At 48.1% G+C, this 22,127-nt stretch overlaps 10 protein-coding genes across 10 annotated transcripts; 3 read left to right on the forward strand and 7 right to left on the reverse strand.

The window, feature by feature from the left end:
* Positions 1 to 112: 112 nt before the first annotated feature.
* On the reverse strand, positions 113 to 421 carry N7518_008177 (uncharacterized protein; the record flags this gene model as incomplete). Its single annotated transcript, XM_057189104.1, has 2 exons — positions 113 to 274; positions 392 to 421. 2 exons carry the CDS (start codon positions 419 to 421, stop codon positions 113 to 115), a joined length of 192 nt encoding a protein of 63 aa, XP_057040807.1.
* A 475-nt stretch (positions 422 to 896) lies between these two features.
* On the reverse strand, positions 897 to 4,307 carry N7518_008178 (WD repeat-containing protein; the record flags this gene model as incomplete). Its single annotated transcript, XM_057189105.1, has 5 exons — positions 897 to 905; positions 958 to 1,074; positions 1,131 to 1,387; positions 1,437 to 4,051; positions 4,150 to 4,307. The coding sequence occupies 5 exons, from the start codon at positions 4,305 to 4,307 to the stop codon at positions 897 to 899; spliced, it is 3,156 nt and encodes a 1,051-aa protein (XP_057040808.1).
* Positions 4,308 to 5,020: 713 nt separating this feature from the next.
* On the reverse strand, positions 5,021 to 6,731 carry N7518_008179 (uncharacterized protein; the record flags this gene model as incomplete). The annotated part of the gene is made up of 2 exons (XM_057189106.1): positions 5,021 to 6,558; positions 6,692 to 6,731. 2 exons carry the CDS (start codon positions 6,729 to 6,731, stop codon positions 5,021 to 5,023), a joined length of 1,578 nt encoding a protein of 525 aa, XP_057040809.1.
* A 434-nt stretch (positions 6,732 to 7,165) lies between these two features.
* N7518_008180 (uncharacterized protein) lies at positions 7,166 to 7,817 on the reverse strand (the record flags this gene model as incomplete). Its single annotated transcript, XM_057189107.1, has 2 exons — positions 7,166 to 7,342; positions 7,374 to 7,817. 2 exons carry the CDS (start codon positions 7,815 to 7,817, stop codon positions 7,166 to 7,168), a joined length of 621 nt encoding a protein of 206 aa, XP_057040810.1.
* Positions 7,818 to 9,075: 1,258 nt separating this feature from the next.
* N7518_008181 (uncharacterized protein) lies at positions 9,076 to 9,403 on the forward strand (the record flags this gene model as incomplete). The annotated part of the gene is made up of 2 exons (XM_057189108.1): positions 9,076 to 9,207; positions 9,302 to 9,403. The coding sequence occupies 2 exons, from the start codon at positions 9,076 to 9,078 to the stop codon at positions 9,401 to 9,403; spliced, it is 234 nt and encodes a 77-aa protein (XP_057040811.1).
* A 1,366-nt stretch (positions 9,404 to 10,769) lies between these two features.
* On the reverse strand, positions 10,770 to 11,570 carry N7518_008182 (6-phosphogluconolactonase; the record flags this gene model as incomplete). The annotated part of the gene is made up of 1 exon (XM_057189109.1): positions 10,770 to 11,570. One exon carries the CDS (start codon positions 11,568 to 11,570, stop codon positions 10,770 to 10,772), a length of 801 nt encoding a protein of 266 aa, XP_057040812.1.
* A 1,070-nt stretch (positions 11,571 to 12,640) lies between these two features.
* N7518_008183 (uncharacterized protein) lies at positions 12,641 to 12,853 on the forward strand (the record flags this gene model as incomplete). The annotated part of the gene is made up of 1 exon (XM_057189110.1): positions 12,641 to 12,853. One exon carries the CDS (start codon positions 12,641 to 12,643, stop codon positions 12,851 to 12,853), a length of 213 nt encoding a protein of 70 aa, XP_057040813.1.
* Positions 12,854 to 15,322: 2,469 nt separating this feature from the next.
* On the forward strand, positions 15,323 to 16,680 carry N7518_008184 (RNA-binding protein; the record flags this gene model as incomplete). The annotated part of the gene is made up of 4 exons (XM_057189111.1): positions 15,323 to 15,400; positions 15,452 to 15,608; positions 15,659 to 15,851; positions 15,903 to 16,680. The coding sequence occupies 4 exons, from the start codon at positions 15,323 to 15,325 to the stop codon at positions 16,678 to 16,680; spliced, it is 1,206 nt and encodes a 401-aa protein (XP_057040814.1).
* Positions 16,681 to 16,927: 247 nt separating this feature from the next.
* N7518_008185 (Cytochrome P450) lies at positions 16,928 to 18,307 on the reverse strand (the record flags this gene model as incomplete). The annotated part of the gene is made up of 1 exon (XM_057189112.1): positions 16,928 to 18,307. One exon carries the CDS (start codon positions 18,305 to 18,307, stop codon positions 16,928 to 16,930), a length of 1,380 nt encoding a protein of 459 aa, XP_057040815.1.
* Positions 18,308 to 18,829: 522 nt separating this feature from the next.
* N7518_008186 (Calcium-binding EF-hand) lies at positions 18,830 to 21,630 on the reverse strand (the record flags this gene model as incomplete). Its single annotated transcript, XM_057189113.1, has 6 exons — positions 18,830 to 18,953; positions 19,008 to 19,765; positions 19,822 to 20,517; positions 20,614 to 21,029; positions 21,097 to 21,568; positions 21,628 to 21,630. 6 exons carry the CDS (start codon positions 21,628 to 21,630, stop codon positions 18,830 to 18,832), a joined length of 2,469 nt encoding a protein of 822 aa, XP_057040816.1.
* Between the last annotated feature and the right edge of the window lie 497 nt (positions 21,631 to 22,127).

Here is a 22,127-nt window from a genome sequence, read left to right on the forward strand (position 1 = left end):
AATAAGCTCGATAGAAAATAACAGACGAAACCAAAAAAAAGACTTCGGTCATTTCCGAGTATGGATTTGACTAACAATACCGCCAGTGTCTGCAATTTACACATACAGGGGTTCACATATCGCTACCATTAGCCGTAAGATCAGCGGGTATAACATGTTGTAGGAAGAGCTCGCTCAAGGCGCTCTGCTTCTTTTCCTCGTAGGTGTCATTTTCTTTAGATCTTCCCGGCAGCAAATATAGTAGCAGGCCGATATCTAGCATAGCGACTTCTGACTATCGGAGATTAGTTGTATATGACTCGACACATCTGAGGTTGTGCTGAGAGAGCGCTGTTAATGACGCAAGGCGTACGTTGGCGCGTCGAAGACACATTTGTTTCATCCCACTCACATTTATCCACAGTGATGGTTGGTCTGCCATGGGAGTTTTCGCATTCCCTATAGATCTATATCTCGATGTAATTTCGCTTCTGTTTTTGAGATAGCGACTTTCAATTCAACCGCCTTTTGTAGTCACGAGAGATTCTTCTTGGCCCCATTCCATTCTCGTGGGTTGCGGATGGAGGATTTCATGAGGTATGTTGCGAAAATAGAAGATCCGGTTTTAGTGGGACCGACAAGGAAATGTGTGTAATGTTGTTTGAATATAGGGCTCTCGTAGTTGTTGGGGTGATGGTAAGTTCTAGGCCTTGCTTGGCTTTATAAGGAAGGAAGGTACCTAAATATAGAAAGGGCAGGTGCAACCTTGAAGGAAGGAATGAAAGAAGTAAAAGAGTGTCCTCTTGCATTAGGGACTGTAATGCGATGCTATGACAATAAATGTATGAGGTTATGAGACTGATGATCTTTTTGACACTGTGCAAATGCAGATATCCGGAGCTCTGCCTGTTCATCTATCACATCACCTATCGAATGGTTAGTATCAACTCCACATATAAGGAAGAAATCCTGACATACCGAGCAATTATCATCGATGACAACGGTCCGATGGTCACCGGAAGCAGCAATATCATCAATTCCAAGGCCGCCATGTCGGCCCCTCAGGTTAACAGCCAGGCGCTCGAGCATGCTCCGCTTCAGGTACTAGTCAGCAAAAAGATCTATATAGAGATCGAGGGCGAGTAATTTACAGTGATGTGTGCCTCACTCATACCACCACGACGTTCAACATCGTTTTGGCTCATGATGCGGTAGCTTTCATGAACTCGCTTCCGGCTCACGAGACCGCCGATACTGGAGTTGTTTTGTCCAAACGCGTTTGATGGATTGTCAGGGTCGAGGATGTTCACACCATTACGGGCATCATCTTGAGCGTTCCGGTCTGGTGAAAAGATTTTGATAGTGCTATCGATTCCTGAAGCGGCGATCATTGGTTCATAGGGGTGGCCTAAATCACAATGTTAATCTTTGTCTTTCTAACCAGTGAAGGAAATTACCTTGAACAACATTGACAACCTCACTATCGCCTTCTAGGATGTTGACTAGATTCGACGTCTTGCGGTCCCAGATGAATATATGGCCAGAATCACAGCCGCTGACCACGTACTCATCATCTAGTCCGAAATAATTGACATCCTTGACGGTCTTGACGTTACAGTGACCGCGATAGCTTCTCATGTGAGGCACACATGGAGCATGGCGGTCGACATTCTCATGTCGTGCCTTTCTAATGGCATATCTCTGGGGCATATTGTCATCGGAATCAAATCCCTCACTATCTTCATCTGAAGATAAATGCATGGGCCAGCCATCATGGTCTTCATCGTCGGTTGAATCCTCTGCATGGCTGTCATCGCTATCATTCTCGTCTGTATTGACGTCGTTATTTTCCGAAGAAGTTGCACCGCCTCGAGAGATTTCAGGCCGAGGATTATTTTGCCTAGCCCCGATGAGTTCAATGTGTTGGATCCGTTCTTCCTCCACATTGGGATCGGTATAAACCGGGTCTCTTTCTTCATTTAAGTCATTAGACTCGTTCGTTGTGGTGTGAAGTCCGCCGAAAGCATTGTTGACAAATCTGTAATTTACTTCACTGCCTGCCTCCATCAAGATTCCTCTGCCCACTCGTAAAATCCAGAACCTCTTCGCAGAGGCCCTGTCGAGAGAGCGGATTTGTGAGGCAGGATTAGAAGCACGGCTCCTGTCGAACCGAGCAGCCGAGCCCCCAAGATCTTCCAAGGGCAATCTAATAGCATTCCCAAATGCAGTCACGGCAGCTCGTTGGGTTTGGAACAGAATGCGCGTACTGTCATGCTCGAATCTGGAGGCGTCAACATTCACAATCGGAGTGTCACGCGCCAATACCATAATGTAGGGTACTAGAATGGTTTCGATGGCATCCTCTCCGGACTCATCTGGGATAGGAAATCGGCAATGTAATCGTCGAGGGGCGTTGTGGCGTTGAAAGCCCTCTAGAAGACGCCGCCTGCCACCCTGCAGCCAAAGAAGAATTGCCCGGAGGAATTCATAGCCAAACTGAGCTGCTAGCTCAATGGGGTCATCTTCGCCTGGCGCAGGCCTGATCATTTGGAAACTTGATTCTTCCAGAACTTGCGTTTGATCTGCCAACGCATGAGAAAGTGTGCCAGCAGCTTGGACAAATCTCCATGACGATTGGCGATTGCGACGAAGCGATTGCTGGAAATTAACTGTCTCCTGTGATGGGTTCACAGGATAGCGCCAGTCGCGCATGATATTGCCCATTTGTGGGAGAAACGTAGACGCAATTTCCAGTGCGGATGAAAAACATCTCGAGTACGATTCGGGTCCCACCTCGTCGGACCCTGCGGCGTCCCGGACTGTCGTTTCTGAGAACAGAGCCTTTCGAAGTTCTACTAACCCCTTTGCAATCTGCATGCTCAATCGCTGGGCATCATTCAGCACAGAATACCGAGCCTGCTCGAGCAAATGCTCGGGGTCGGTGTCTATGACACTATCTGATAATGTGGGAAATGGGACATCCTCTGATTCGCCATTCTCATATTGGATCCTAAAATTATCTGGCTCTGCTGACCGATGATGGGACTGATGTCGGCCATCACTTTCTTGCGATGAAGGTGTTGTGGGCTTCTTGCGCTTCCGGCTCCGTGAACTGCGGCGAGCCTGTTGATCCTTGCCCTTGAGAGTCGATTTATTGCCCGCCTGTATCTCTCGGGCATCTGGGCTGCGGATTAAATCAAAACTGTAAATGTGATCCCCAGACCAGCTAACAACCATCTCATTGGGGTTCGCATCACTGATTTTACAAGCAGTGATATGTCCATCATCGAATTTCAAATTGTGCTTGCCACCCGGTGCGAATCTTCGCACGCATCGCGTCGCCTTGCTCATCTCTTCGTCATTATTGAGGCTGGCAGCACTAGCAGAGGTCTTCTGGCCAAGCATTCGTCTGTCATGCAAAAAGCAGTAGAGGTGCGCACCACCCAAGGCAATATAATGCGGCTGACTTGGCGAGCAGGAGATAGTATTGAGGTCCAAACCGTATGGTTTGTAAGAGATGAGAGGGGGTGGAACATTCGAGTCATCATGTTCCAACCCTTGTCGGTATGCCATGAAGCCTTGGCCACCGCGTGGCGGAGGGTATGCACTAGATGGTAGCCGCAGATCCCACTGGCGGACGTCACCATCCTCAGAGCAAGTGAGAAAGAGGAACGGGGAGGATTCGGTGACGATGCGCTTTACGCTATCGGCGTGGCTTCGATACAATCTGGCGTTGGTATTGCCGTCACTCAGGTACCGCGTGCCACTGAAGAACTCATCGAAGCTTCGGCTCTGGGTGGAGGCCGCAAATGCGGAGGTGGTAGCATCATTTCTGCTCCCACTAGAATATTCGATATCGAAGACGCGAACCTGCGAGTCGCCGGCACATGTAACCAGAGTCCCATCATTTGAGTGTGGCATAAACTTGACGGAGAAGATGTTTGCTTTATGACCGGTGGCAACGGTGGTGTTGAGCGCGAATGGGGCATCGGAGGAGTCGGGTTGGTAGGAGTAGATATTGAGGTGTCTATCATCAGAGCCCGACGCCAAAAGACGCCCTGACTTTGACCAACTGCGAGACTGTTAGCATGGCAAGCATCAGAAATGGCGGAGGTGTTGGCCAGTCGATGAAACCGAGTACCTCGGCCTAGGCAGAAGCTATAAACATACCTGAGGGCATTGACACAACCAGTATGCCCACCGAGTTCATTCACAATGTCGAGATCATTGATCCATTCCTTAGATCCGTAAATTCCCCGAAGCCCAGCATACCGCAGCTGTTCCCCGCATTCCCGGCGCCAAAGGCGATCGTAGAGCGAGTCTTTCATGATCACTGGATCAGATGGGGGAGAAAGTTGAAGTTCTTCACTAGGTACGATCGGCGATCATCTCGAAAGGTACTAAGCAAGTGGATACCGTCTCTTTGCGGGTGACTTTTATCTGTCAAAACGGAAGCTGCCGTGGATGACGTCAAGAAGAGAGCTGAGAGATAACTTTTCCAAGGTTACATCACCCTGTATGAAGTATATCATTCCAGTAGATATCTGTACGGCGTAGAAAGAGACAAGTGACGATGGAGTGAGAAAGATAGAAATAAAAGTATGAGGGGAATGCGAGCGGGTTCGCGATACCTCTAAGATCTAGAGCCCTGGTGGAGATGACGGTGGCTGACTCACCAGCTTACCTTCCAAGGTTCCAAGGTTGGGCTCCAGTATATGACGACTAAGCGGTCACGTGATATCCAACTACCTGTAGAAGCACCCGGGGCAGAGATGGCAACGCAGACATCAACCACCTTCTCTTCTTAGTAGTCACCCCATGGTGTTCTCCTCTCTAGTACCCGAATACCCCCAGTGAAGACTTTGCTCTCGCACCTGTTTCGCAGGTAGGGCTGTCGGTGCCCCTGCTGTCCCCGTTGCAGGGTCCCATGTACTGTCACTCTTCGTATAATTTCATTCCTTTTCATTTTCTACGTAATATGCGCACGTTTGTACAGGTGGTAGAAAACTACATAGTTATGCAAAGATACATAAACCACAGACTAGCTCCTCCATGCGCCGACTTGGGGAGCCCTCGTTTCCTTCATAGAGCCTACCAGCTGCGTCGCAAGAAGGCCGACATAATCTCTTTCTGAACGCACCACTTCTGTCTCCAATGTTTGCATGGCACGAATCTCCTGCATCATAAGCTGTATCAATTCAACCAGATTCCTGGCCACTCTGGCAAGAGCAGACTGTTCTAGACGCTCCAATTCCCCCAAGCCCGGGATATCAAGTACTTGTAATTGGCGTACGCAGAGTTCCAACTTCACATTTAAAGCATGCAATGATTCTTTCCAGCTTCGCCCCAGGGGATCAATAAAGGCGCCGACATCAAGGCACCCCGACCCACGTTTATGGCGAATAAGCTCCGCTTGGTTGAGCCAGTCTTCGAAGGTCTTTACAGCCCGAGAGTACTGTGCACCTCGACTGCCAGCAATCATGTCCGAGACATCCTGTAAAACCCGTGATAGAATTTGAATTTGCTCGGAGAAATCATGCGGACCGCGATGTTCGCGACAATTAGAAAGCCAAAGCCGTAGGGCCTGTGCATTCAGGTGACACTGCTGTTGCGTTTCATTTGCTAGTACCAATCGATATTGGCTAGCGACGCTGTCATACTTTTTGCGCAGACGTGACTCGGAATCAGACTTCCATTCAGCTTGGCTTTGTAGTGAGTTGGAATAGAAAAGACTGAGCTGAAGAAGTTCTGTTTGTAGTGCTGCGATATCCGGCCACGGCGAAGGGATAAGCACATTTCCAGGCTGAGGTTCGGCTCCAGGGGTAGGCGTTGGAGGATTGGACGATTTTTTAGGGGACGACGGCCGTTGGTATGTTGAGTGTGCTCGTGCACGTTGGCCGATTGCCGGGGTTGTTTCGGCTTGTTTTGTATTCTGTGCCAGCTGACTCTTGTGCCGAACATGTGTTTTGGCAGCTGTGGGTGGTCCCTTGCTAGCGCTGACAGGTTGCCGTAAAGAGAGGGACCGTGTGGGACGTGGTGGAGGTAGCGTCTCTGTTTTCTTGGGTGAAGAGGGGCTTCTGATTGTATGAGGCTGAACTGGTGATGGCCTTCCTGGAGCTTTGCGGGGTGAGGGCGGCGCGAATGATTGTGCCGAGCTCTTTGACGAAGCGACCGTGATCTTCGCTAAAGGCACCTTCAAGGCACCAGGTCGCATGATGCTTTGACGACGGCTGGGCACTACCCCAATCTTTATTGCTGTGGAATCTGCCTGTGTTTGTTTCCTAGCTGGCGATATCTCTGGCTGTCTAATTGGTGACGGGTGCCCGCGTGGTTTCGGCTTGGTGCTAGGTGGCTGAATGCGCCCATGTCCCGTGCCACGACCATTGTCTAGGGCAAGATTACTGCGCTGAGGAAGTAGGGTTTTTCCTCGAGCAGTGGGTCCATTGTCTTTCAAAGCAACACCCTCGACCGGCGAGGGATTTGATGGCGAGCGGTTCTTGCTATTCGTCTCTCGAGCAGAGTCCTTGCTCAGGCTAGCGGTGCCGGGTAGTGGAGTGGGGGGTTTTGTGGCAGGTCGTGCTATACTTGAAGTCTTTAGTAATTAGCATGGTTTCTTTCTGTAGTTGTTGGCATGGCAATAGTGGCACAGTGAGGGATGCGACAGTTGTGGGGAACTTCAAGGGATAAACAACCGGGGGACTGACTTGTTTACGGGGATCGCGCAGCGAAAATGAACGTGTTGGAATAGGCATGGTCGTATTAGGTCATTAAATGAGAATCGGCATAATGCATTGGGTTCATGAAATGAGTGTTTTGTTGTGAACGGAGAGTTGGGGAGGTGATGTGTGCGATCTTCCCTATGGTAACCCACTCCTTTATTCTTAACCTACACTCCACCAGTGCATATCAGCTTGTCATCAGATGAGATTATAAGATATCCTCCGGCAGTCACAACACATGGGAAAGTGTTTGAAAAAAAAAAAGAAAATATAATAATCTCGGATTTTGTTTGGATATGTTGAAAAGAATAAAACCCACATCTCTATGTCCGACGAGTATACCTCTTTTAGGCTAGCTTTGTCGACGTTCAGCTAGCAGTCACTTTCCCGTCACTTCCTAATCACATCGTGTATATATTGAGATAGAGGCACCTAACGGCAGTTATGTGAGATGGAAGAAATATCAATTACTGTCGAATGCGAGATTGCATGTGCGAGATGGTCAGGTAGGCATGGTAGCCAGAGCAATGACGCCATTGCCGTCTTTGCCGTCGAGCACAACCCATTCCACTTGGCAACATATCCACTAAGTCATCTCGCACCATATGGAGGTGATCCAGCAATTCGGAGTCAATGTACTTGAACTTGCATTGACTATCATAGTTCCTAACATACCCGCAAATTCTTCAATGTTTCGCAGCCACCCCCTGATCTCTGATTCTGCGCTGTGGGTCCTATATGTGCTAGCAGTGGCAATTGCATGCGCATTCTCTCGTGGCTTCGGAGTACATCCTTGCATTGGCCGGTTTCGATGTTCCAGACACGAGCCACCCCATCATGACCACCAGAGACAAGGTAGTTGCCGTGCAACTTGAGGCACAACACCGCACCTGTGTGTCCGTTAAGGATCAATGAGGCATGGTTGTTGTTGTTCTTGGTGAGATCCCACACACAAATGGTACCATCCTGGGTTCTGGCAATGATAGTGTTCTTCTCCACCTTAATGCAAGATATAGTGTCATGATGGCCCTCGAGCGAACAGATGTTATAGCTAATGTAAGGCAGGTTAAGGGCATAGCTGCTGATGATGTTAGCGAATGGGTTGCTATGCGTGAGCATGTGTGTGAGATATGATCATGAGTGCTAAACAATGGGTTGTACGTATCAACGGCTAGGAAAACATTTGCAATCGAAGGCTATAATGTCAAGGACAGAGGCCGGCTGACTATTTATTGTCTACGGGGATCTACGCTCCACTAATATCGAGCTAGAGGGGTATGAGCCATCTTAATAATCAAGTTGCGAACTCAGGCTGGCTTTATGAAGCAGAGACTTGGAGCAAGGCGCAATAAATCCTCATTGGATTGTTGGCTTTTATTGCGGATGAAAAGCTTTATCCACGGCCGTTTAGAATCGGCAACATAGGAACACACTGCCTGGAGTACCCCGAACTTTGACCAAAGAGACAGTCCTAACAATCCCGATATATGGAACCCGTAACCATAAAGCCACCTCTGCGCTCCCTTGGTAGGTATATCGTTGCTCATTTGCACTATGATTCATTTTAGCCATCTGATATCATGTTTGACCATATCTGTCTCTAGGGAGAGAGCAGCTGCAAACTTACTACACCTCCACTACAGCTCCCTTGTCCCGGGCAGCACAGGAATGTACCGCCGTTGCAATATTGTCCCTTCTGGGAGCACCCAGCTCTCGCCTCCAGGTTCGGACCGGCTTCGGCCATTGCGTAGGCAGCAAGTGCAAAAAGTACAATAAACAGCTTCATGTTTGAGGGATTGATTTGTAAAGATTGTTTGAGGTTTGTAGTGAGGTTTGTAGTGAATATGGGTGCACTTCTGACGAATGAGTTTCATAACTCGCGTGGGCATCGGGCTTTATATAGGACTGATGCTATCTTGACTATTTCCCTAATAGAAGCAATAAATTGCAGATCATTATAGCTGGACGCCTAATGTACCAGAACCATGCCTTGCTGGTTCGCAATTTGAGGTTACATTGCAGGAATTGGATCAGCCGACACCGTATAGCCATCGAGCTGAAAAGGAAATTGTAGGTCTTTACTCAAACAGCACAATCTCCGTGTAGATCGATCTTGGCATTTTTGGAATATGAGTAAGCATTCGAGGATCCTCCCTGCATGTTGGAGATCATGCACATAAGCCCGCACGAGTCGTGGGAGCGGAACCCCACAGCAGTCAAGGGGGATGAATTGAGTATCTAATATCACGTAGTATACAATAGAAAAGATAATATAAAAGGGAGGCTCCAGTGTACCTTGAGAAACAATCATCACTTTATCAAACCCTCAAAAGTTCCCACCACAAATCCAACAACCTATCCCACGAACACCTTCAATATGCGTTTCTTTATTTGGGCCTTTGCGACTGTCCTTGGTCTAGCCCTTGCCTCACCTATCGAAGCCGGCAAAGGAGTGGCACTTTCTTCCCGGTCCAACAACTGCTTCACACTCTGCAAGATCGATGGTGGAGTGAGTTCTTTTCCCTCGTATAACTTTGATTTCTCGCTAATACCTCTTAATTGTAACAGAGTGACCAGGGTTGTTTGGAGAAATGCAAAAACAGCTAGGGCCGGCCAGCACAATGTCACAGAGAAAAGCGGGCAATGCAGCGTCGACAGCCAAGACAGCCCCGGGGGTCCACGAGTCTCGGCCGATTACGTATTGACCAATTGAGCTTTCTCTGTGGGCATATATGAGAGTAGGGGACTATTATTAGTTGGGTCGTTTCATGTTTGTGGGTTACTTGACCGGCATTTAGCTGTTTGTTGTACCTAGCGGTCAAGTGATAGGCGTCACACCTATGGTCTAGATGCTCCATATCTAAAACGCATTTATCATACCAATTAGTTTAGGCTAATAACTGCTCAAACCATTAAAGAGGCCATAGGCTAAGCTGTACTCTATATCCCGTAAGGAAATCCGGGGTTACATGCATTTGTGGGGGGCCGGCTAGAAACGGGAGATCGGCACGGGCTGCGTGGCTGGGCACTCACTGTCAAAGTACATTGTACTCCGTATCTATGGCAGAATAAGACATTAAGATACGTTGCTAGATTGGGTATGTATCTCTCAATGAATTGCCTCGTGTCTGCTTTAGGGGCTTATTCAAAGGTAAGGCAATATGCTAGCAAATAGCATGGACAACAAGAACATTTTTGGCCCCTTTCTAGATAGGCCTTCTTAGGCAACCCGTTTCATTTGAGGTGATACGCTGTACAGAGCCTGAATTTGGCAAATCTCAACGAATTCTCGGGTATGCTTGCGGTTGGAGAATCAGCGTAATGCAAGGGGTTCAGCTCCATATGACCACATTTGATTGATCTGCAAATATCTTACATCAATCAATAAAGGATCTTCTAATCAAGAATTCTCGACACCACTCTTTGGCTGAATAGCGTATGTTGTACGAGTATTTGGTAAGATGATCATATGTCTAGTTTCCTGTATAGTTGCCTTCTAAATAGCAGTGTCAGGTTTAGGAATAGCACCGGCGTGATATATCTCTCATTGCGAATTGTGAGCAATTAAAAAATAAATGTGACCTTCTGTCTTGTTACGAGATAATATCTCTGTTACACCTGGTCATCGAACCAAAAGGGAAGAAAGATCATGGACTTAGCTATCTGCTCCTTGAGAGTGGATTGAACTCCGCTACCGGTTCTAATATCTCCCTCGCCCTAAAATGCCAACAATGTCTTAAAAAACTGTCAGTTGGTCATATTTGTTGTCTCCGGACTTATTGAGGCCGTTTGTTTGCATTATTCCAGCTAGCAAGATCTGAAAGGATAAGCAGACAAACAATAGGACATTCCAATGTTGGACATACTTCTAGAAGAAATCGCTACTGTACGGTATAATGCATGGACAAAAATGACGGATAAAGATATGAGTTTGGTCTATTAATCCTAGCAATCACTTTTCATCACAGCCAGCGGATTCAATGCCATGCAAGGCATATCCAGAGTTACGAAATGGGAAGGAAGCCACCCCCATATCCATACCTCTCAAATCCATCTAGGACATCTCACACCTTAAAGACTCCCACGACGAGGGAATGAAACACCATCCACTGCCGGGTGATCCGTGAACCAGGTCACCTTATCACCAGCACCCTGGTTGACCAGAGCGGAAGGCAGACTAGAGCCCTCCTCAAGATCAAAGATCTTCTTCAGGATTCCCTTCTTGCCCGCGCCCGTCGCGACAAAGGCAATGTTGAGAGCGTGGGTAACAACAGGCAGAGTAAGGGTGATGCGCTTAGGCGGGGGCTTGGGGGAGTCGGTCTCAGCAGCAACCCAAGCATCCTTCTCGCGGAGCAAGGCGTGGCCAGGGAAGAGCGAGCAGGTGTGGCCATCGGGGCCGCAGCCCAGGAGGATGAGATCGAAGGTGGGCAATTTGACAGTTTCCTTGGAGGCAAACTCGCGCATCAGGTCCTCTTGGTAGAGATCTGCGAGTTCCTGGGGATCGTCATCCCCAATGTGCTTTTCGTCGATGGCGTGGACGACGGGTGAGCCGAACTTGGCGGGGATCTTGGAGACAAGCTCGTCTTTCAGCAGGCGGTAGTTGCTTTCCTCGTCATCGAGTGGTACAGCGCGCTCATCGGCGAAGAAGATGTGCCATTTGGAGAATTGGGGGGTATCTTCCGGGGAGCCATTGCTCCTGGCGAGGAGAGCTTTAGCTAGAATGGCAGGCAGGGAGCCACCGGAGACAGCGAGTCGGAAAGTGCCATGTCGGGAAAAAGCGGAGTTCTGGCAGCGGAGGACATAGCCTCGCAATTGCGCAGCTAGCTCATCGCTGTTGGGAAAGCTGTGAAGGTTGGGGTGTCCGGTGGCCATGGTGATACGTGGGTGGGACAAGAATGAGGGGCAGGAAATATTTCGGTTTTTTGCGGGGCAAGGGCCGAATCTAAACGCTTTTTTGGCGTTGGCCTAGGCTCGAAGATGGGGGGAGGAATTGAAGACTCGACAGTCTGCAACGTAGCAAGTTAGGTGGAGAGAAGAGGAGAGGTTGCCGAATCCGGGTAATATGACGTCGCTCGCGAATCTGATGCGCCACGGGTGCTATTCGTGGAAATCCATGGACTTCGGCCAAAGTGGGATGTTCCAATTCCAAGGTTTCCAACGAATTGGCCAATGAATCATCCAATGAATTCATTTGGAGATCCGTTTCCCTTTGGTTTGCCACACCTTATTCGACTTTCTCTCTGGCTTCATGGCCTAAACTGGCTTAGCTGCAGTATTCCAAGGGGATTAACTCCAATGACAATGACAATGACCTCAGGATCTTCGGAAGTTAATAGAAATAATAGAAATACGTCCAAATCAGTAGATTTATTTATATTGCAAGTCGAAATATTGAGACGCCCACCTACGTAAATGTACATGACTCTAAAAATATTCCTTCTGATTTAGTTCTGTTTTGGATGAAGTGGAGATGATCGATTTTGTATCAAATATAGTGCCTCCCACGACTTCGTTTCAATTGTTTCAACTTTTTAGTTTTCCAATAGGTCAGTGATCAAGGATCGTATTATGCCGGAGATGTGTGTTATCGCCATGGCCGATGGGCGTAGGTAACAGAGTTATCGGAATAATGGCCTCGTCAGCGCCGAGTTATTGGAATGAGAGCCTAAAAGCAGCCCATATGTCAGCCCACATGTATGATCGGCAAGAGAAGGGGGAATACGGAGTCTTCCGTGGCTTGAAAACAATTTAAAAGCCTGTGATCTTTCCCTGTTTCATATTTCTACACCTTTCCTGTTTACCAAGTCAAATCATCATCACTTAAAGAAAACCGGGGTAAACCAAGAAATCACGGGGCCCAACCTCTTAACTGCGTCAACTCAAACCATTTCCATCGCCCTTCTCTCTTTCAAATCCTCACTCGAGTTCAAAATCTACTCAAAATGAGCTCTCCAGTGCAAATTACTCCTCAACCTCAGACCGCCGGCGTTGCTCGTCCATCGGAGGCCACTTCTCCCCAGACTCTCGACATTGTCCGATGTTCTCGCTGCCAACAATCTCTCAGCCTAGGCCAATCAGGCCGCAGCGTTGTTCAATTCGGCATGAACTCTTACTACTGCAGCCGCTGCGCAGCCAAGGTCGGCTTCGGAGGATGAGATGAGCACGATATACACACCCACAATAAACCCAAACGAGGACCAAATAAACCGGACGATCCGGGGAGTCTAGCGATGATTGGATCAACATCAAAAACCGACTTGCAAACCGACCAAAAATCCCTCCCCCGGCGCGAGGACAGATGCGACTTCCTTTCCGAATGAGATAACGTTCTGTCCCGTTTCTTCGATGCTTTCCTTCGTTTCCGACCTCGCCCGGGCTGCGCTGGCACTACCTGATCTTCGTTGATCACGATACGAATTATGAGGTCTATGGAGGATTGTACAGGTTGGACACCGAAAATGGTAGCCTGGGGATCAGTGATTATCGGCGCAAGAACCACGGGGCTTTGGACCGAGGTGCGCTTGGAGTATCATCGAATTTGGTTCATTCCACTCGGTCGGCATTGACCACAACATACATATTTGCATGTGGATTCTTGTGCCTTGATTTGTCAGGCATGGGTTCTCTTGCAGGTTCACCAACTTTTATAAGCGGCAATGCTGTTTACATTTTCCCTTTTTTATGCATATTGCAGCAGGTTATTGTACGACATGGAGCTGGTCTCATGTCTTGGTTTCTTTTGCCCTTCAGCGATCGCCCACTGGGTGGGTTACAATCTCATTATCTGTTTCGAGCGACACTGTCTGATATCACATTTCTCCACACCGAATTAGAATAATTTACTTTATCCTTCTATTTGAATTGAAACATATAACACGATCCCTTGCCTATACATAGGCTTGTTATATATTTAGTACCATTTGCAGGCTAATCATGTCCGTAATAGAGGTAATCATCTGCATTTAGCAGGGAATCACCCGCCCGTGGGAGGATAATTTATGATTAACATGAGAACCGAACATAATCCGAAGAAGATTCTCTGCCACAATTCATCAATAAAAGAGGCCGTAGATATGTGTAGAGACCATGGCCATGTGATCTCCCCTGGAGCCCAGTGCCTTGGTGGCGTAGCGTCATAGCACAGCTTACGGAGTACATACGGAGTACTTAGGATGTCCATAGCTCCCTGTGTGGGTGGTCATTTGTCTTGATATACTTTTAACAGTCGCACATGTCCTGCGCCATGTCTATTGTAGTTATCGACCTTGGTCAAAGGGAACACAGAGATCTATCTGAAGATCTGTAACACACTTGGTTCTCATAACCTAAGGACGAGTACATCTTCAATACCCGATGACGACTTGCGGCTGTGTCTGTCCACATGAACAAGAATTTAGGGCAATGAATCTGAGCCGGAGTTATCCTTCAAAAAATAATTCTATATATATTTTATCTGCAGGTACTTAGCGAGCTACGCCTACAAATCAATAGTCAATGTAATTGATCCAAAAAAAGAAAAACCAATATCTGCAAGATATGACTGATCTCCCTTTCATAAACCCATTTCTTTTTTCTCTCATTCCTGTCCATCCTTTGCTGTTTTTGCTTTTTTCCAGGGTTTCCGATCTGACAATAGACACAGAAGCCAATGTGATGAATACAGGTCCACTATGCATGGCCACTAGCATGGCCACTCTGCATGTCCGATCCGGATCTAGCGGTGTAACACTACATCCTCCCTAAGTCAAGTAAGCGCAGCTTACGGGGTGATTTGCCTCTGTGGATATACCCCGGTACGTGATCGAGATGATTATTTAAATACGGATAGCAAAGAAAGAGGGGCCATATTACATGTTAGGGCCCCTGATAGGCCTTAACTAAGTGGAACTATACCCGGGAGGTGGGACGGCAGAACCACTCTATTGTATTCTAATATTTGGCAGAGCTGAGCTCATGGTGAAAATGACAGATCTCAGTTTGAAAGAGAAAGGGAACTGCTTGTTCTCTGATATGACTGGCTACTGCTGATCGACTGGCGTCGCCATTCGTCCAGATTGTGCAGTATTCTGGGTCCCCCGTGATTTCTACTTGCAAGCTCATGAGACTATCGTAGATTAATACTAGTAAGAAATTAATTGAATCTATCATATATCATCATAGCTGTTCTTGTGAAACATCGACTCTTCTTCCTTTTTGTTCCAGGGCTTTATAATCCGCTCGACCTTCGTCCAGCTCGTGGAGGGGTTTATCTCTTTTCCCTGCAGTTGTCGGTCAGACCAATACGTTGACTTGCATTTATCCGACAGGAAGAGAAAAAAAGGTAGGCGTGTGCCAGTTGTTTCCCAGGTATTGCACCCTGATTACACCTTGATACTTTGTGATGTTGTTCCTGTAGTCGTCCCGGGTATCATATTTATATACCCTAAGCTAACATGGCCCTCTGACAGAAAGCCCAATTGCCCAAGTTCTATACTCAACCAAACACCTGATCGGACAAGTCGATCCCCGACTATTTCGCAACACCGACGGACCGAAATCTATCCTCCGTTTAAATCCATAGGTCTGAGCTAGTACGCTTTCGGCACTGAAATACCGGGGTGTGTTGTCTCGGAGTATCTGCAGCCATGCCTCTTCTCGGTCGTGATAAATACCATCCCAGATCGCGCAGGTCGGATGATGAGTTTGTCGTATTCCTTCAAGGCGTGAGTTTGATATGTATGTCAAATGCGTTCAAGTACTGACAAGAATTCCAGATTCCACCTCATTGCCGCTGGCAAGAACTCAAAGATCTCGTCCGCCAAACTGCATTGCATATTCGCCAGGCAGTAGTATACGATGATAGCCATGGATTCCCCACCGGACTCGGCCAGATCATCGTCAAGAATGAAGACGAGGCCTGGCGAACGTACCGTACGTGTCTATCCCGCAATCCCCAATGATCCGCCCTAACAACATCACAGATCGACTTTCGACCAGCGGATGGGAGGGTCAGAGCCTGGTTGTCACACTTTCGCGGACCAGTACGCCCACCAAGCCCATTGCCGGGCCTACCAGGAGTCCAGCAATGATGTCCACGGGCTATATCTCTGGCCACTCCACACCTCAATTAGTACATGGAAATATGGCAATTCCCCCTTCGCCCGTCTCGCCAGAGTGAGTCTATATCCTCAAGTATGAAATATGAAAGCTAATTTCCCTCCCCAGATCCTCGCACCCCGCCACTCCGCCATACTCATACTCGGAGTATGGCCTCATGATGGTACCCATGCCAATGCCACCCCAAGGATTCATGACTATGATGCCAGATTCACACGCACCACCGATGCAGTGTTTCCCCCCATCCCCAGTAATGAACGGCCCAATGTACGAGCCGTATTGGAACATGATGCCAGGCTATCAGATGTCGCCTCCACAACACATGCACCATCAGAGCGACAATCAATCACAGAACTACCAGAACTGTCACCATCGCGAATCATGCGCCAAAGGCACAAACCTTGGCTCTCCATTCATCTATTCAGACCGGCGAGCCATCACAATCGAGAACTTGAATCCGGCTACTACTTGCACCGATCTGAAAATCCTTCTTCAAGCAGCCGGTACTGTCCAGAAATGCAGAATAATCACCATGGACTCGGCCGACAGCAATGGCCGGCTCCGCGGCCTGATTACCATGCGAACAGCAGACGAAGCCCAATGCGCTGTGACCATGTTCAACAATTTGAGTTTCTTTGGGTCGCGGATCAGGGTGAAGGTTGATCGTGGCTCTCGTCTCACGCGGGGAGTAAAAGTCGACGGAGTGTTAGGTGCTGCTGGCTCAGACACCGCGGGCTCGGTACCTGGCAATAGAGATATGTGTCAGTCATGGGCTGATGAGATGACCGCAGAGGCCAATGCTGTTGGTGTTTCTAAGCCTCTGGTGATAGATGGGTCTGGGTTGAAAAAGTCGGTTGAGATTTCGCCAATATCTGCGCCTACGTGATAGAGTGGCTATGTAATATTCGAGGCGGGTGTGGTCGATATCAACATACATACGTTTCGTTCGTGCTTTGCTTTATTGGCTTATGGTAGTGGTCTTTCTTGGTGACGTAAATTATTCTGTGATTCCTAGGCGTTTACATTTTTTTGACTATTAAGTCCTAGCTCCGATCTCCCACACACCAACTTGGTTTACTTGTAACTAAAGATATGTGTGCGAAGGATATTCCATAGATATTCCTAATTACTATTCACTGTTCCGTAGACCGCACTAGATACAAATCCGTATAGGAATTCCTATGCGGACACAACCTCTTCCCAGAAGTGAGGTGCTCCAACACCTTCCCATCTTCACAATCCAAAATCCAAGTCCTCGGATGCTCCTTATCCTCCAAAGCCGCCAACAAAGAACCAACCAAGACCCCGACCATCCTTGGCCCGAAAGTCGGCTTGGCAGGACATTCAAAGGGCGCAGATCCAAAAGGCATAAAAGCGTCTCCCTGTGCCGGCGTCAGAAACGACCACCGATCTGGGTTAAATCGCTCTGCATCAGAACCCCAGATATCAGATCTCAGATGGCATCCTTCGATATCAGCGGACCTGATTTCATGAGATGTCCCCATACCCGGTTGCCACTGATATGCTCGATGTATGTGTCTTGTGGGCACATACAGCCGAAGCGATTCCCGAATTATGTGTTTTGCGCAGGGTGAACTTTGAATAGCACGTGTATCGCCTATGCTGGGATCAACCCTAGATTCGGACTTGGGACGAGTGGACGGGGGCCCGTCGAATTGGGATTTTGTGGGATTCATGGCAAATGCAATCATTGTCTCCCGCCACAAAGGTTCTTCCTTTCCAGACGCGAATCTGGTCTCTAGGAATCCTCGCAAGACGATGCGCCACATCGTCTCAAATGAAGGCAGGATGAGATTCAATGGGTTGTCTTCTGGGCGATCGTGTTGCCCGAAGATATTGACCAGCGACGTTTGAAGCAACACGTCGTCTTCGTATCTGGGAATATCGCTCTCCGTGGCTTTCAGCTTGGAAGATATCCAAACTCGATTGATGGATTCCGCTAGGTTCAGTAGATTCTCGTGGCCTGTTTCGTCTTGAGTCTTCTTGTCGAACATCAGCCATAGCACAACTTTCAATGAAAGTATTTGTGCTAGATTGGCGACGTTGATCCGATTGCGGCCGGTAATGAACTTCACATCATTCTTTCCTTTGCGACCGCTGTTGCCGCAGTTATGATTCATCCCGGGGAAGCCATGCTCGATCCAGTGGCTGGTAGTGACTCTGGCGAACTCGGATACGCCGTACCACTGCTCTGTCGATATATTGATCAGCCGTTTCACTTTCTCGACGAACACGTCGGCATGCGCACGCTCTGTTCGGGTGAAGGCGTTGTCGATTCCGAAGGCGACTGGGAGATGTTTGTTGGAAATTGCTTTCGCTTGGTGTGGTGATAGGTTATTCGGTTGGTCTTTGTGTTTCAACACGCCGGCAATGATTATGCGGCATATCGCTGGGTCATTCGATGTGGAATTGGTTTCGCGCCTGTTGCTCCATATCAAAATCAGAAGAAGGCATATGGCCAGGACGATAGATGTTATTAGATCGGACGACATTGATTTCTCTGGGTAATGATGGGGTGAAGAAAGAGGGTCAAGTAAAGGGTACTTATAACGCAGACGATGAAAGGCGCCTAAATCATGCAGATTGCGTTAATGAAGATGTCTTGCTGCTTTCGCAACCATCTCTTCTTGTCTTGTGGCAAAAAATGTTTGTTATGTTTCAAGGGAACTGAGGAAAAGTAGGGTTTCTTCCTTTGACAAACGAACAGGGAAGCATGGTCCATAAGAGTAAAACATCTGAATTCTAAAAGGGAGAATCATGTCTCATCTCAAATGGATTCTCAAAAACTAGCAGATACTGGTACAATCATTAGTTCATTCAAGCAAGCGTGTTATCTTTGGTGTTCGTTAATGTAAGTCTCATCCCATCCAGTCACCAGACGCAATCGTTGCGGTCAATCATATCAAAAACGCCGATCCGAAACCGAAACCAAGGTAGTAAAATCTTTCTTTCGGTCAGAGCTCCTCACCAGGCTGGAATTTACCTCGGGCTCTCTCAATTAGGTCTAGCCATGTCTATTTTGCATGGCTAATCATCTCTGCATAAAGGTTTTCTGGGATCTTACGGACAAGGAGAACCGTCAACGCAATGATCTCCTTTGCATTGAGGGGAGGGAATGAGCGGAGAATTTTGTTTGGGCTATCCTCAAGTCAGCTATGGTTAGATACATTCAAAGGACAGGCTGGGACTTACCTCGGACTCTCCAAAATTAGGTCTCGCATACGGATTAGCTGGGCGACAATGCACAGAATGTTCAGGTGTGCCCCATATGCGAATAAGAAATCCCAAAGATGTAACACCTCTGGCAATGGAGGCGTGCAAGCGCAGAGGGTCAATACTGATGGGAATGCGTACAGTTCGGCGTGCATCCCCTTGGAGAACAGATATGCTGCAAGCTTCGGCTCCACAATCTCAAGACATCGGTCGACCAAACGAAGGCCCTTGTGGACTCCATCCATAGCACTACGGACATAGCCTGGACACTCACGTGTGACAAAGTAATGGAACAGAGCGAATGCTTCCACCTCGCTACGGGCAGCATAGAGGAACGGCGCACACAAGACATTCATGCCTTGGACGTACATGGCTGAATCACTTGTAGTACTATTAGTGATCTTCTCCAGCTCTCCCCCAAAGGGAGACTCTTCTGCAATACTAGGGGGTGCATTCACTAGAAGCTCCATCTCACGGCGCCGAGATGACGTCGGTCGAGACCGAGGCTTCGGCCTGGAATCGTGGAGTTTCCATGCCACGGCGTTGAGGAGTCGAATCAAGCTTGCCTCCGTCACTCGGCGTTTGAAGAGAGGGTCTGTGGCTAGTGTGCGGAAAGTATCATTGCGAATTTTGGCATAAGCGGGAGAACGGCCGCGGTGGATAAGATCAAGGTATTCATCGGTGGGCATAGGAGGAATGTCGAGGAGGACCAACCAGAGGTAGATCCGGTACGGCGACTATTATTGCGAAGTGTTAGACATTAATCTTGCAAAGCAGACTGAGTACCCCTCACCATGCCATCTCCGTCAGCATCCACTCTGCTGGATAGGACGAGATATTTGAGCTCTCTCAGTCCCTCGTTGGGATTTGAACTCTGCGGTCCATCGCGCAAAAAGCTCTCTAAAAGCGATCGCTTTATTCCAATTCCCGACCCTGTTTTCCGCGGGGGTCGTCTCTGAGTCGCAGGTGGTGTTGCCGCAGCTTCACGAGAAGCCGCGTCGCTATTTGATCGAGCTCGGCGATGTGCGCGCGCTCGGGTCGCAGCACCAGGAGTTGCTGTTGATCCAGGTTGAGATTCATGGGAGCCAGCTTGTTGAGACGCCTGGGTCTGGGCAATGAGCGCGCTAGATGTTGACAGCACTTGGTGAGATTGGATCTTTCGGAGGGTTCGCATGGTTCGCGGCGATGGGGGTGCGTCGGGGCCCGGGATGCCAAGAGCCCAGGGGGGTTGAGGTTTGGCCATTTTTCTGAAATCAAGTCTGCATTTGAGGTTCACGAACGGACATCCTAGGAAACGGGGTAAGATGAGCGCAGTTGACGAGGTGGAGTGTATCAGATCGCGGTGGCTGGATGTTTTTCTGCCGATGCGGAAGGCGTTGGCTCCGTATACTTCACTTTTACTGCTTTCATCGAAAATGATTATTGGTAATTGAACAAGTAATGGTACATGATCATTCTTGACAAGCTTTGTATAGTCTGACTGCTGCTTCTACAGACTTGGAATCTGCCAACTGCCAACATTATAAGACGCGACCCCGTAACGCCAACTCAATTGAAACCCATATTTCATGATAGCAGTTCATACATGTGCATCTCCTTCATGCTTGGCACTATTTCCATTATCACCACCCATGATGCTGCGTACGAAGTCGTGATACTGGAAAACCTCACCCCTCTTACCCATCCCGCCTGATTTCGCTCCCCGACCAATAAATGCTGGGCGCCCTATAAACCCACTGAAGACTTCATCGATCTGTCTCTCAGTCAATCGTTCCTCTCCATCTTCTGGGGAGGTATGTAGGAGAGCATCACGTAATTCCGTGGCGTCGATTTGCCCGCTGTCATCATCATCAAACGCAGCAAGAGCGTTGAGAAGCTCTTGTGAAGATGACATCGATGCCATTAGCCCAGAAAGGGTATTCAAGAAGGTTGGAAAATTCATAGTATTGCCTGCTCCTGGTGGAAAGAAGCGCGAGAGCGTAGAGGATGACGAGTCTTGGCCTATTCAGATACCGGATTAGTTCCTCATCCGAATTACCAAAAATAATATAGGTAGATTTTCTCCTACCCAAAGTTGTCAGCACATCAATCACATCATCTTTGTCCACAAGCCCGTCGTTATCCCTATCGAGAACCTGGAAAGCTTCTCTGATCTCCCTCACTTGTTGCGCTGGCAGCTTCCCAGCCGCGTCGCCAGCTGGGCTTGCAACTCCACCCGTCCTTGATCCATGGATTGGGGATAAGCTGCCTGGCGACTTCCCTCCTTTCGTTGGGGAAGGAGAGAACTCTCTGACAAAATTCGGCTGGGGAATGGGCCGCTCGTTCTTCGGAGAACGCGATTCACCATCCTCCACTGTATATGATTGATTGAGCTTGCTAGGAGATACCATAGGTGTATATGCCCGACTGGGAGAGCTCCCCGGAGTGCCTCCTGTGCGACTGGCCGACGGCGGGGAATTTGGAGTGGATGGGCGCCGGAACGGGGATGCCCTCGGCGACCCAAAGGATAACGGCGATGGTTTGAATGTGGGATTGTTGGCCTAGGTCATTGTTGATTAGTTTTTAATAGTTAATATCATCCCTCAAAATCCTTACTTACCATGGTAAAATTCGCGTGTGAGCTGAAATATGAATTGTAAACAGCCTATGACGAAGGCTTGCTTATCGATGTAAACAAAGCCCCGGCACAACAACATAATTTTGCCACCGTCTTTCCCACCGCCCTATCTATATGAACACACTTTTGACCCTCTGTTGTATATTGTACGATCCTTGCCTGGCTTTAATACTTGTAATTTCACCTTGCTAAAACGAATATGATATAAGTTTTATATATGCATCCAGGGGGAAAAAAAAAACTGGATCTGGCTGACTTGGTGTTGCATAGTTATGTAACTTTTGAAGTATTTATAGATCTATAAGGAATCGTACTCGTTACATGAACCATCAATTGGCTTCCAAGGGCCTAAATATGGAAAATAAGATAAATGGAAGGTAATTCATATAATTAACTGTTCTTTAGTATACCTATAAGGTACATCCAAGTGTTCTGTGACACAAGGTTGCCTTTTTATTCTATCAGGTAAAATGCCTAGAAGT

This window comes from Penicillium psychrosexuale (assembly GCF_028828465.1).
Source record: "Penicillium psychrosexuale strain IBT 29551 chromosome Unknown utg000004l, whole genome shotgun sequence".
Lineage (NCBI taxonomy): Eukaryota > Fungi > Ascomycota > Eurotiomycetes > Eurotiales > Aspergillaceae > Penicillium > Penicillium psychrosexuale.